Here is a 14,381-nt window from a genome sequence, read left to right as displayed (position 1 = left end):
GGGGTTTTTCAGCGTGATTATGGTCGCACGAACGGAATTTCTGAAAACGGAATAGTAGTTGTAGCTAGATGCATGGGAAATTACATTTTGGAAGAGAGTTCATTATTCCGAGAGCCACAGTTTCAAGAGTATGTCGAGAATACCATATTTACCACGGACATACCATATTTACCACGGACAATGCAGTGGACGACGGCCTTCACTTAACGACCAAGAGCAGCGCCGTTTGCGTAGAGCTGTCAGTGCTAAGAGACAAGCAACACTGCGCGATATAACAGCAGAAATCAATGTCGGACGTACGACGAATGTACCTGTTAGAATAGTGTGGCGGAATTCAGCATAAATGAGCTGTGGCAGCAGACGATCGACGCGAGTTCCTTTGCTAAGAGCAAGACATCGCCTACAGCGCCTCTGCTGAACTGACCACATCGGTTGGACGTTAGACGACTGGAAAACCGTGGCCTGGTCAGATGACTCCCGATTTAGGTTTGCTGTAGCTGATAGTATTGTTTCAGTGTGACGCAGACCCCCCCCCCGAAACCATGAATCCAGGTTGTCAAGGATGCACTGTGCAAGCTGGTGGTGGCTCCATAGTGGTGATGACTGTGTTTACATGGTATGGGCTGGGTCCTCTGGTCCAACTGAACCGATCATTGGCTGGAAATGGTTACGGTCGGCTGCCTGCAGATCTTTTGCAGCCATTCGCGGATGTCATGTTCCCATACAACGGTGGAATTTTTGTGGATGACAATATGCCACTTCACCGGGCCACAATTGTTCGCGATTGGTTTGGAGAACATTCTGGACGATTCCGACGAGTGATAGGACGACCCAGATCACCCTACGTGAATCTCATCGAGTATTTATGAGATGTGATCGGAGGTCAGTTCCTACACACAATCGTGCACAGGCAACACCTCCGCAATTGTGGACCGCTGTAGAGGCAGTATGGATGAATATTTCTGCAGGGGACTTCCAAAGACGTGTTGAGCCAATGTAGCGCCAAGATGCTGCACTGTGCCGAGTGTAAATAAGTTTGCCACTTCATTTAACTGGGGTGAAATTACATTAGGTGTTCCACAGGGTTCAATCATGGGTCCCCTTCTGTTCTTGATATATGTGAACGACCTCCTTTCCTATCTGAAACAGGAAGCTGAACTGACACTGTTTGCTGATGATACACGCATAATTATAAATCCAGCAAAAGAATTCATATTTGGATCTTCTATAGCGACTAGGTTCAGCAACTTTTGCAATCAGAATAATTGCCAATTTTGGGGATATAGAAATTAGTAAGCTAACATACTTTGCATACTTTCACTCTCTGATGTCATACGGAATGATATTTTGGGGTAACTCAACATTTAGACAAAAAGTATTCACTGCTCAAAAGAAAGTGGTTAGAGTAATGTGTGGGGTTCATAGTCGCACATCTTGTAGGCAAAGATTGAGAATTCTTACAACAGCCTCACAGTACATTTAGTCATTAATGAAATGTGTTCTCAACAGCATGGACCAGTTTAAAAACAACTGTGACATTCATGATTATAATACCAGAAAAAAGAAAGAGTTACACTGTCCTTTACTCATCCCATCTCTGGCACAGAAATGGGTAAAATATGCTGTTATAAAAATTTTCGACAAATTACCAGATGAAATAAAATGTCTGACAGACAGCAGTAATAGCTTCAAAAATGAATTGAAATCATATCTACTTGACAACTCCTTCTATACCATAGATGAGTTCTTGAATAGGAATAAATAAATCTATAAATATAGTATACGCATTTTGTTGCATTTAAAGGGAAAGGGGTAAATAACAGAAATGTATGTGAATTTCTTGTGCACTTGACACATTCCACGTCATAACGGCTACCGTACCGTGCGATTGATGAATGGAACACGCAACCAACCAACTAACAAAAGGAGGTACGACACGACATTAGGAGGTATGCCATGACTTTCGTCACCTCCGTGTAAAGCCGGCCTCCAGTGTCCCGTGTTACGCAGCGCGCGCAGCTAGCTCGCACAGTGGCACCACTTTTAGAAGTTGCTGTAGCTTGAAGACAACGTGCGTCCTCTTGTGTTGCAGAGCGGAGAATGGCTGCAGCTGAAGCTGCTGGAGGCGGCGCCGGACCTGACCAAGCTGGGCGCCGACCTGCGGGAGGCCGAGGAGCTGCGGGCGGCGCACGCCGAGGTCCTGCGCCAGCTGCAGGTCGGTACAGCGCCTCTAGCCGCTAAGTTCAGTGTAAGGCGTGAGCTGGGAAAAGGCGTGAAAAACACCAAAGCGGAGAAACAAACAAGTGGACGGATTTCTTTCAGTAATTTATCACTCTACATAATAACTAGCTTAGTTATTTACTTTATAAGGTCCAGAATGAGCTTTCACTCTGCAGCGGAGTGGGAGCTGATTTGAACCATCTTAGCGGATTAAGGCTGCATCCCAGACTGCCGACTGAGCTGTCCAGTCACTACTCACAACATCCCACCGGAATCTGGCAGGAAGTTTCAGTTTCTCTCACACTCCGCTGAAAAGTAAAAATTTATTCTGGAAAAAATTCCGTAGTCTGTGCTTAAGCCAGGCGCGCTAGTCCCGTAAGGTACGCTGTGAGGTTTGGAAAGTAGGAAAAGAGGCGCTGGCTAAAGTAACACTGTGACGGCGCATCGTGAATCGTCCACGGATAGTTCAGTCGGGTGTTTTAGAAGAGGAGGCTCGCTATTATAAAAGATAAATCTTGGTTGTCCTAGAAGAGGTGCCGTGCTCTCTTTGATTTAGAAGAGAAGATGTTGGCTGTCGACAAAGAACCTTTGTTGCTTGCTAGAGAAGTTTTGTTTGTTTCAGAAGAGAAGTCTTGTTTGCCTTAGAGGAGTTAGTTCTCAACACTAGAACGGCAAGGGGTTAAAATGACCCCTGTCATACGTTTTTCGTTCGTTGTCATATCCAATTTATTTACTTCGTTAATGAAATTACAGGACTTTTTCTAATTTTTTCTCCTCTTTCTGAAGGTCTTTTAGTACTTACTAAATATTTTAATTTTCTTCGCCATTTCATTCAGTATACTTAGAACAGCGGAAGGGGTCAATTTGACCCCACTATAATTTCTCTTCTGAATATAAGTAAATTGTCCAACAATACAGTGCAGTGGCAACAGTGAGCAGTAACGGAAAGCAGTTGCTTCTCATTGTTGCAGCTTGGCACGTGTAAATTCCAGTCCACCACAGCTTATGTTGTGTAACTCAGGCAGTCCTTGTCCGTGAAACACGTTTACGAACGTGTGTCGTCAGCGTGGACTTTCTGATGAAGAAGTGTTACATCTCTTAGAAAAATCGGAAATTGAATCGGAAATTGACTTGACTGATGAAGATACTGATTATGTACCTGACACAAGTGAAGATGAAAACATTGTGAATGAGGGGCGATTAGTGGAAGAGGATTCAAATGCTGATATACGTCAATCATCACCTCTTTCAACACGGCAGGTACAGTTGGAAGCGTCGACAAAGATGATTGCATGGGATGGAACCGTGTAGGAGATTCGAAGTTATTCATCTTCTGAAAGGCAGTCAGCTGAAGAAGAGAGGAGGTCCCACTGCTTATGCTTGCCAACGAGTAGACAGCTCTGTCATCAGTGCCTTCCGTCTTATTTTTGATGAAGCAATGCTACGTCTCATGAAGAAATACAGGGAACCAAATGCTCTGAAAGTACTAAAAAAAATTACTGAACTTTGTCATTGTGCAACTGGAGAAACTGATAGCCAACATGTATGTTCGGGGTGTATTGTGCACAAAAGGTATGTCTGTGAGCCGGCCGGAGTGGCCGAGCGGTTAAAGGCGCTTCAGTCTGGAACCGCGCGACCGCTACGGTCGCAGGTTCGAATCCTGACTCGGGTATGGATGTGTGTGATGTCCTTAGGTTAGTTAGGTTTAATTAGTTCTAAGTTCTAGGGGACTGATGACCTCAGATGTTAGGTCCCATAGTGCTCAGAGCCATTTGAACCATTTTTTATGTCTGTAAATGATACCTGGTCGCACTCTTGGGTACCTGCTTTTATCAAGGGACATATTTCAGGAGCTTCTCAGATTTCTCCGTTTTGATGAAAAATCAACCCAGACTGAACTTCTGGCAGCCAACAGATCCGTTCTTGCATCTGAAATTTGGGGAAAGTTCACTGAAAACAGTATTTGCGCTTACCGCCCTGGAGAAAATCATTGATGAGCAACTGTTACCAAGCAAAGTAAGGTGCAGGTGTACTCAGTTCATGTCCAACAAACCAGACAAATTGTGGTCTGAAATTCTGGTTGGCTGTTGATGTAACGACAAAGAATATATGTAATGCTTTCCCATACCTCGGCAAAGGGGACACGCATAGAGAGAAACAACCACTTCGAGAGTACGTCGTTCTGCGTCTCATGGAGCGATTTATAAATCAAGGAAGAAATGTGGTCACAGACAACTTCTTTACAACTCTTCAACTGGCTAAAAAACTCAAAGAAAGGAAAAGAAAACTTCATTAGTTGGTACAATGAACAAGATCTGCTGTGAAATCCCCGATGAAGTAAGGAAGCCGAATGCTGAAATACACTCCACCACAATACTCCACAACAGTGGCAACACAGACTGCACCTTGACTGTATACCAAGGAAGAAGAATAAAAAGTCATTCTTGTGAGTTCATGCTGAAGTAGCAGTAAGCAAGGAAGGAAAGAAAAAGCCTGAAACTGTGACAAGTACAGGTGGACATGGTTGATCAAATGACCCGTAAATATACTGCGAAGGTTGCGTGTAGGAGACGGCCAATGCGTGTCTTCTACAACATACTGGACATGGCGGCAATAAATGCATGGGTCATCTATAACATAGCAACGAACAAGAAAATGGAAAGGAAGAAGTTCGTACTTCAACTTGCAAATGAACTCAAGGGAACGAAAGAAGAAAAACATAAGGCAAAGGAAGAGGATATGGGACTGAAATCACCTACAAACAGGAGGAAGTGCCAAATCAGCCTCTGCAAAGGCAACAAGACCAGCGAAAACTGTGTAAAGTGCCACAAAGCCGTGTGCGGAAAATGTGCGCGTAAAGCAGAAATCACCTGTGCTAAGTGCGTCTAGCAGCTTCAAATGACTTGACTGAAAAGTAATACAGAGCTGTTTGTAAGACAGATGTGAGAGTAAAATGGACCAAATATACTAAATGTATGAATAGTTAATAAATTAAAATCTATAGTTAAGATACTTGTAAGCAGTAACAACAATAAATTTGTATCATACATTGTTGTTCAAATAAATTAGTAATTATTATTTATAATTGTAAATAATTGTTGTGATTACTAGGAATAAAGTATGGATTAACAAACACTAAAAAAGTACTTGTTTAAGTCAAATATATTTTGTGTGGGGTCCAAATGACCTCTTTCCACCGTTTTAGGAGTGTCAGAAACTCCGCCGTTCTAGTGTGGAAGGGGAAATATCCTTTTTGTAGAAGAAGAAGGGAGGTTTGTTTCAGAAGAGGTGCCTTGTGTGTTCTAGTAGAAGTAGTAATGTTCCCATTAGAAAAGGAGTTTAGTTTCTTAATTTGTTGTCCGAGAGGAAATCGGTTTGTTTTAGAAGAGGAGCCTTGTTGTCTCAAGAGAGAAGTCTTACTTCCTCTAGAAGAGGAGCCTTGTTTGTATCATAAGAAGTGTCTTGAATCTTTTACAAGGTGTTCTTCTTTTGTGTAAAAGAGACTTGTTTGTTTTAGTCGTAGAGTCTTCTTTGTTACAGAAGAGAAGCTGTTTCCTTCGGAGGAAAACCTCTGTCTGTATTAGAAGAGCTGCGTCGTATGCAGGCTTGTTTGAAATTTTGAAGAATAATTGTGAATGTTACATTACATGTTGTGGTTTAACTTAACGTTGAATATTATAGCGTGAGAGACGCAGTCATTGTAGACATTTTTAGAGAGAGAGAGGATGGGCTACAAGAAGAGAGGGGAAGCCAATAAATTAAAGTCGGTAGAGCGTTTACTAGTGAGAGGTAAAGTGAAGTTCCGGTCTAGCATACATTTTCAAACTGCCAGGTAATCTCACTTTACAAGTTGTTACAAAATATTTCGTAGGTCTACTCATTCTTTATCCTGTTTCCGCTCATTTTTTAAACATTCCGAAACGAGAGCCGAAGTTGCTATATCTGGATAGTAACAACCATTATAAGGAAGAAAAGAAGGTCTGAAACCTCGATGAGTGAGGAAAATGTATGTTGTTGTTGTTGTGGTCTTCAGTCCTGAGACTGGTTTGATGCAGCTCTCCATGCTACTCTATCCTGTGCAAGCTTCTTCATCTCCCATAAGCGGTAGTAAATTTCCCCATTTCCATGGTATTTATCATCTCGATGTCTGTTTTTGGATGTCATGCAAACCGCACAAAATCCTGAACGCTTAGCCCGCATCTCGTGGTCGTGCGGTAGCGTTCTCGCTTCCCACGCCCGGGTTCCCGGGTTCGATTCCCGGCGGGGTCAGGGATTTTCTCTGCCTCGTGATGGCTGGGTGTTGTGTGCTGTCCTTAGGTTAGTTAGGTTTAAGTAGTTCTAAGTTCTAGGGGACTGATGACCATAGATGTTAAGTCCCATAGTGCTCAGAGCCATTTTTTGAACCTGAACGCTTATCCAGATTCCGTTGTGCTATGCACGGCGTGACATCGCCGAATGTACGTCGCAGAAGACGTTCAGCAAACGTTGATTCGGAAACTTACATTTGCAATCTTCACCGGGCCACCCCACTACATTCGCACCACGCTGAGACGAATACACTGGTCGAGCCAGGACGTTGTATGCGGTGCGGAAGTGGCACGAGGCGGTCGTTTGAGCCTGCACCGCTGGCGCCGGCCACGACGGTGAGCCTCCTATGGAATCATCGGAGTAGGATGGGTCGACATCAAGGCGTCAGAGAATAACACAAAGGAAGTGTCGCGGTTAGCTGTGGGCGTGACCACACTGTTAATGAAGTCGACCGATTTGCAGCGCGGATTCGCTAAAATGTGTACAAGGAGTTGTGTTACCCACGACCATATAACACGGTGCAAGAACAGTGGTGCTGCTACACTATGTCTTGAGGCATTGCAACTCAACACCACGCAAATTACCTAGACTATACTCATCCAAAGGTCGATAACGAGAGAGCACTGGCGGACTTCAACAAACTTCACCGCGTAATTTGAAACATTTTCGAAACTTTTTATCGCTGGCATCCCTCACAAAATACTGAAGGTTAAAAAGTTTATCCCTTTCTACATTTTTGCTGTTGACGCTGTGAAACTTCACCATCAGGTATGACGTTTTAATTTCTGAGTTGCACAGTTTTGTATGCCACTCAGTATACCAGAGTTAGAACTTAAATAGTGGCATCTATTTATTCACAACCGATACAAAAGAGTTACATGTTTGCACCTGTACTGTCCTACAAAGTAGTCACTAGCGTTGTGTAGAACCCGTTGCCAGTGATGTGGAAGGCGTAGTATACCGTCAGCAGAGCCAGTTCTGTTGATGGTGCGAATGGAGCGGTCTACTGCCTGTCGAATCTCTGGATGTTGCACATGAGTGTTGAAAGATTTTCGTACACCAAACGCCGATTAGAAGTATCGCGTATGATTTGCGGCTCTATGACTTGTTCACGTGCTGCTGGCGTGAGCATCAACGGAAAGAAGTAGGGCCATAAAACTGGACGTCCACGACTCTTCGCAGAACGTGGGGTTCGGAGGCCTGTCTGTTCTGTACAGCAGTACAGTTGATGAACTGTGGCGTCTCTGCCGAAAAAGCACAATGCTGGTGCACGCACAAGCGTTTCGGAGCACATTGTTGAACAATGAGCTCCGCATCAGAACACAGTGTTCCGTCAGTGGTGGCGTGCCTATTTGGGGAAGCACCCCCGCCTTCACCTCCGCATGACTCATCGCCATCGCGGCTAGGTCCCGCGCCTGTCAAGAGAGAGGTGGCGAGTCTCAGCCATAATGGAGCGCGTTGTTAGTTCCGACGTACGGGCATCCATGGTCGGAGGTCCAGAAAACCTCAGGCGCTACTGGGAATGTTTTGCAGTTTTCAAACTAATAAGCTCCTCTAGGGTTTTTATTTAGAAAAATTTAAATTGTAAGAATAATATTGAACTTGGTAATGAATCTAGAATGAAATTTTCACTCTACAGCGGAGTGTGCGCTGATATGAAACTTCCTGGCAGATTAAAACTGTGTGCCGGACCGAGACTCGGAACTCGGGACCTTTGCCTTTCGCGGGCAAGCGCTCTGCCAACTGAGCTACCCAAGCACGACTCACGCCCCGTCCTCACAGCTTTTATCTGCCAGGAAGTTTCATATCAGCGCACACTCCACTGTAGAGTGAAAATTTCATTCTAGAAACATGCCCCAGGCTGTGGCTAAGCCATGTCTCCGCAATATCCTTTCTTCCAGGAGTGCTAGTTCTGCTAGGTTCGCAGGAGAGCTTCTGTGAAGTTTGGAAGGTAGGAGACGAGGTACTGGCGGAATTAAAGCTGTGAGGACGGGGCGTGAGTCGTGCTTGGGTAGCTCAGTCGGTAGAGCGCTTGCCCGCGAAAGGCAAAGGTCCCGAGTTCGAGTCTCGGTCCGGCACGCAGTTTTAATCTGCCAGGAAGTTTGATAATGAATATTTTTGCGCTTCTGCAGAAGTGATGTTTACGTGGTTATTACTTCAGAATTGCCCTGTGTGTATACTTCTGAACAGTTGCGGTTGTGCAGTGTTTGATCTGGTCTGTCCTTGCTAGATTTCATAGGTCTTTAACCTGAAGAAATTATGTTTTTCTTGAGATAAATGGATAATTTTGGCTTAGCAGGATTTGGATACTCTAGTGCAGCTTTTTAGGGGCTAGATTTTTAGTGACTGTTAATATGGATTTTTATGAAGTTCGTTCCACCTTGCCATCGTTTTTTAAAAATACTTTTAGTGTCGTGAAAACCGTAATCGAACCTTCTTGTCTTTACCTTTCATAAAATTTCGTATACCCCATGGTTGAGAATCACTACTGCATGCGATTGAGGTAGCCGCTCAGCGCGCCAAGATTTAGGGATGCTAAATTTTGGACCCAAATGCAGGATAATGTACCAAACTGAATTTTCCGTGTGAGTTAGTACTGGATTTATCTCGTAACCGATATTATAATATGAAAACTTTAATGTTGAAGCAACGCCAGAACTGCCACGTTCAATACCGTACGACAATGACGCGTCTTGTTGCCGCTTCGACCGTGGATGATAAACTTCCGTTACGCCCAACGGTAAGTTGAATGCGACAATGCTGTTAAATTACTCATTTTCTGCAACTGTATTTTAGTCATTATTTCAGTCAGATGCATTTCACCCAATTGTTTTAGGCATGTATAGTGTTTTTTTTTCCGTCCCCTGTATTTTACGTACGCCCATTGGATCTCGTGTAAGCACTGACGGACTCAAATTTATTTGATAGGTTTCTACATAATTGCATGCCACAAACTTGTTTTTAACTAGGCCTGACGTTGCTACTTGGTTAACCTAGTGTTTAGACAAAGGCCAAAGAACACACATGAAACGAAGGAGACATAAAAACGTCGCATTCGGAAGGACGACGGTTCAAACACGCGCTCGGCCATCCTGATTTAGGTTTTCCGTGATTTCCCTAAATCGCTTCAGTAAATGCCGGGATGGTTGCTGTGACAGGGCTCGGCCGACTTCCCTCCCCCACCCTTCCCTAATCCGATGGGACCGATGACCCGGCTGTTTGATCCTCTCTCCCGAACCAACCAACCAACCAACCAACCAACCCAACCAACAAACCACAATGAAAACGACTGAAGAAGTCTGTAACTCTTATGTGAGACGTCTTTGGTGAAAGACATTAATAAAAATGGTGTTACAAAAGATGGTTATTCTTTGCGACATGATAAACGGCATTGAAACAGCAAACGAGAAAGATTTGCAACAGATATTAACAATATAAGATTTCAGTGATTAAAAAATGCGATGTTAGTGTTTTTATTCTAGTGGGGAGGGGGGAGGGGACGGGAAGGAGGTCTTCGATTAAATGAAAAGGGGAGTGAGGCAGAGGATACCAAATTCGTTATTTGACTAGGATACATGAAGCCGATCCCGTTCCAGAATCAATAGTATCTCTTAACGTAGCACGGGGATAGGAGGAGAGATGGTGGGGCGACACTTTTCCTAAATGAATGTAAAGTACTGGTTGTCACCAGCATCATTGCAATTACGAAACTTGGGCGTAGATTTACATCGTAGACAGGTAGGGAAAAACTAGAATCTTGCGTGTGCATCTGGTCGACAATTTAAATTTTCGGTCTTACAAACGGTATATTATGCACTAAATACGTGTTGTCTCGTGTAAGGACCGACGAACCGTATAACAGAGCTTCTATTAAAAGTATTCCCCATACGAACCACACGCACGATGTATCTATTTTCACCTTATTTCCTCTAGATTTCTTGGTTTAGAAAAAAAAAAAAAACTGGCGAGAACGTAGCAAGTCAGTGAACTACTGGAAATACTTTACTATGTAGAATAGTTTTGGACTGGAAATCAAAATTGTGGGACTACCCAGTGACAAAGTGAGCTAATTACAAACTTGTGTTATCAGATAATACAAGAGGTTTCTTTTTAAGCCATACAGTTTTTTTATCAGAGATGACAAGTCGCACCGTAAGTAACTCAGACACAGACCAGACTGATCCTGAACGACGAGCTCGCTCCTTTTCCTAGTATTTTCCTTAAATGATTAGGGAATAACACGTTGGTAGTTGGCTTCGGTGGGAACTACTGTTTTATGTTAATCCTTCACCTACTTGTGAATAATTCTTCTGGTAGAATGTTCAGAAATTCCGGTCCATTGGCTGAGACCAGGCGCGGCGGCGAAGTTGAGCCACTGGGTTCACATTCGGCACATCCAGGTTTAAGTTTTCCTTGGTTTCCGTACATTGCTGAACGTAAATGCGGAGCTAGTTTATTTTAATAGGAAATGGCCAATTTCCGTTCCCACTGCTGTCTATTGTGAGACTATGTTCCGCGCGACAGTCGTTAAGCCCTAAACGTCTTACCATTTATTTGTTGCTCAATGTGCGTGGAACACTTTCTTGAGAAGTGCCTCGAATTGTAGCATCTTTTTCAATAGAGAGTACATTTTTGGCTAGAAGCAAAGGGTGTTTATTCAGATGTGTTTGTCTTTCTGTTTTCGCTACTCACTTTCCTCCCTGTCTCCATGATTTGCTGTTAGTAACCGTTAAAAATAATATCTTGTGAGAATCATAAAATATTCTGGTCTGTGAACAGTGCTGTAGGATTCTCCCTGGGTGAGAGTATTCGGCCGTAATTTGTGCGTGACCAAGTGACAGAATCTTGGTCAAATCTTAGCACAATGTGTGACCACATCCATACCACTCACGTAGCGAGTAGCTTTTATTGTACCACTATTAAGAATATTTTCCATTCAAGTAACACTGTAAGAGCGATTGTTTTTCAGCCGGCCGCTGTGGCCGAGCGGTTCTAGGCGCTTCAGTCCGAAACCGCGCTGTTGCTACGGTCGCAGGTTCGAATCCTGCCTCGGGCATGGATGTGTGTGTTGTCTTAGGTTAGTTAGGTGTAAATAGTTCTAAGTGTAAGGGACTGATGACCTCAGATGTTAAGTCCCATAGTGCTTAGAGTCATTTGAACCATTTTGACTGTTTTCTTGTTTCTGTGCGAAGTGTTAATCCCATTATCAGACCGCTGTAGGAGCGATGTGTAGGGCACCGAAGAATTTTGTTACATTAGCTGCTTAAAAACACTTCCTGATTTTCTTTGAGTTTATTTTGACGTGACAGTTGTCGCGTTACCTTCAGTGGCGGCCAGTTTACATTCCACAGCGTTTGCAAGACACTCGACCGTGACTCAGAAAAATCCCGTGACCACTTCTGCGGCTCTGTATGTGTATACTCGATGTCCTATTTTTGTGTAACCTAATACGGATTCCGCACAGTGAATGCAGTCTCAGCTATTGACCTCAAAATGATTTATCTTTAGCAGACAAACTATTGTTTCGAGAATCCTGTCAATAAATCACTCGCCACTTACCTTACCTTTAAGTAAAACTATGAGATGATTCTTTTCGTGTTAACACGCGTTGTTGTTCCTAGCTATTTATATTACAAGACTAGTACCAGGTGTAAATAATTAATCCTGTAGTAAAGCACTACATTTTAATCAGTACCCTTGGATTTCATTACGTTTCGAAGAATTTGCCGATGTATTCAGCATGACGATGGTTGTCTAGCCTCTGACTAGGCCTTTCATTCTGCAATAGTACCTAACTGCTTGCAAACAATGGTTCACCCACTAAAATAGCGGTATTTCAAGCCAACATTATTCGTCATCTCATCAATATACAAAAAATGGAAAATCGCAAAAATAGAAATAACTATTGTTTTTGAGACAACTCTTTCGCAGTCGCCATTTTACATGTAATATGAGGGTGGGGGTTATGCCGTCCTTGTCGACAGTATAAACTCTTATTTGGATACACGTACACGTAAGCCAGGACACATCACCTTCTACTCCCCCTTCACAAACTGCCACACATAAGAAGAAAGATTATAGGAAAACGCATGGAAATAATGTAAGGAACCAAGAAACATGAGTACTAAACGAGTATTGAGTTGTGATGTCGGTTAGCTGATTTGTGAACAAAACCATAGTTATCACACTGGCCACTGGTGATGCTTCTAAATAAAACGACGCGCCTCTGGTCTAAATAAGACTTCATAGATCGCAAAGACGACATAACCTCTATGTTAGAAATTCCGGATCAAGGACTGTGTGATGTGATGGTGTCCTTAACACAACTGACACGAAACTGGCGAAATCAGCACTTGCTAACAAGCGGTTCTGTCGGTAGTATGCGCCGTCTCTACTCGGCAACCGCAAAATGTCTGAGATAAGAACATCAGCTGCGGAACAAACACAAGGCAGCCGAAGTAGTCGAAATGATATCCAGCCATCATTTACCGAATGAAACGCTACTGCTGGCCACTGGCAGATTGTGAGCAGGACAAACTCGGACCGAGACACCAGATGGGTAATCCTCGCCATAACAATTGATAATATGTTGCCTGCGTAGATGGCAACAAATATAATTACCTCGCCTCTCGGTTGTTGTTGGAATAGGAATAACTGCGAGCATACAAGAGCAGTAACACAGTTAGTGTTCCTTGCATTCGGTGATGGGCTATATTTTTCAGACTCTTCTATTAGCTCACAAAGCGTTTTGCTGAGACAGTTTGTAACTTGTTATCGGTGTCAAATTCACGTTCGTTGTCCCGTAATCGTCACAGAAGCAACACACGCCACACCCATCAGTTCCATCCGTCGGAATTTTGGGAGCGGGGACTGAAGGAGAGAAAGCGTCCAGTTGGTTGTTGGAGCTTTTCTTGCTGGAGGTCGACGTCCCAGAGAGAACGAAGTCGTTCAAATGGACAAACACAGCTCGTGTGCAATGAGTAGTCGCAGAAGCGCCATCCGTCCTGGTCGAGAGACGGTGTACTTGTAGATTAAGAGAGAGCTCCCTTGTAGTTTTTCCGTGTTGCGAGCGAAGCGCGGCTTTTTCGCCGGCCAGCTGCGTTCCGGTAGCCGTGCGCTGAGTCATCGTCACCTCTCACCAGCGCCTTTCCCCCGTGTCCCGCCGCCTTCATTCACAGCTGACTCCCTTCTTTGCGGCATACACAGCCTACTGAATTCTCGCGGTCTCACCAACACCAGCTACGTTCCCCGCGTGTCTTCCGTATTCCAGCGATTCGACGTAACATCGTTCGGCTCACACGAACTCCGCAACTTCTGCACCGGAACTCTGGAACTCGCTCGAAACTGGCCTTACCACCAGTAAAAGAACTCTCAACTTTTACCTTATCAGTACTCGAATTCCGCAACTTCTCCTCCTTGTTATGGAGAGCAATTTTATACGAACTCGAGTCACTCAAGAAACAAAAGTCGAACTCTTCTTCTTCACTTCATGAAGTGGGTTTACAGCGTGTTTCATCTTTATTTAAGCCGTCTGTTTCTCGGTCGTCCTATATTTTTCTTTGATGTTGGTTTATGATTGATTACTCGTTTAAGTAATCTGCCATCCCCCATACTTTTGATATGTGGTTTCCATTTTAAGCGCCCTTGCTCTGTTTTTTCATTTATACACTATATATTAAGTTCTTCCCTCGTGTTGTTTTGTATTTGATCTCTGATGGTTCGTAAAACTTTCATTTCAGCCGACTATATTCTTCTTCTCCTCTTTCGTGATTAATGTGCAAGATTGGCTTTCATATGTTACAATAGGGATAACCATTACTTTGTAAAATTTTAGCTTTATATCCTTTCTTATC

General features: G+C 43.6%; 1 protein-coding gene across 1 annotated transcript in view; it reads left to right on the top strand.

Moving 5' to 3' along the window:
- The window catches only part of LOC126259316 (titin homolog), a 951,541-nt gene that overhangs the window by 566,046 nt on the left and 371,114 nt on the right, over nt 1-14,381 (top strand). Inside the window, exon 12 of the mRNA XM_049955994.1 lies at nt 2,093-2,215. Within this exon, the coding sequence (XP_049811951.1) occupies nt 2,093-2,215 (123 nt within the window). The remainder of the gene's footprint in view (nt 1-2,092; nt 2,216-14,381) is intronic.

The sequence above is a fragment of the Schistocerca nitens genome, chromosome 5 (assembly GCF_023898315.1).
Source record: "Schistocerca nitens isolate TAMUIC-IGC-003100 chromosome 5, iqSchNite1.1, whole genome shotgun sequence".
NCBI lineage: Eukaryota > Metazoa > Arthropoda > Insecta > Orthoptera > Acrididae > Schistocerca > Schistocerca nitens.
Note: the sequence above shows the minus strand (reverse complement) of the source record. Positions and strands in the feature narration are given on the sequence as shown.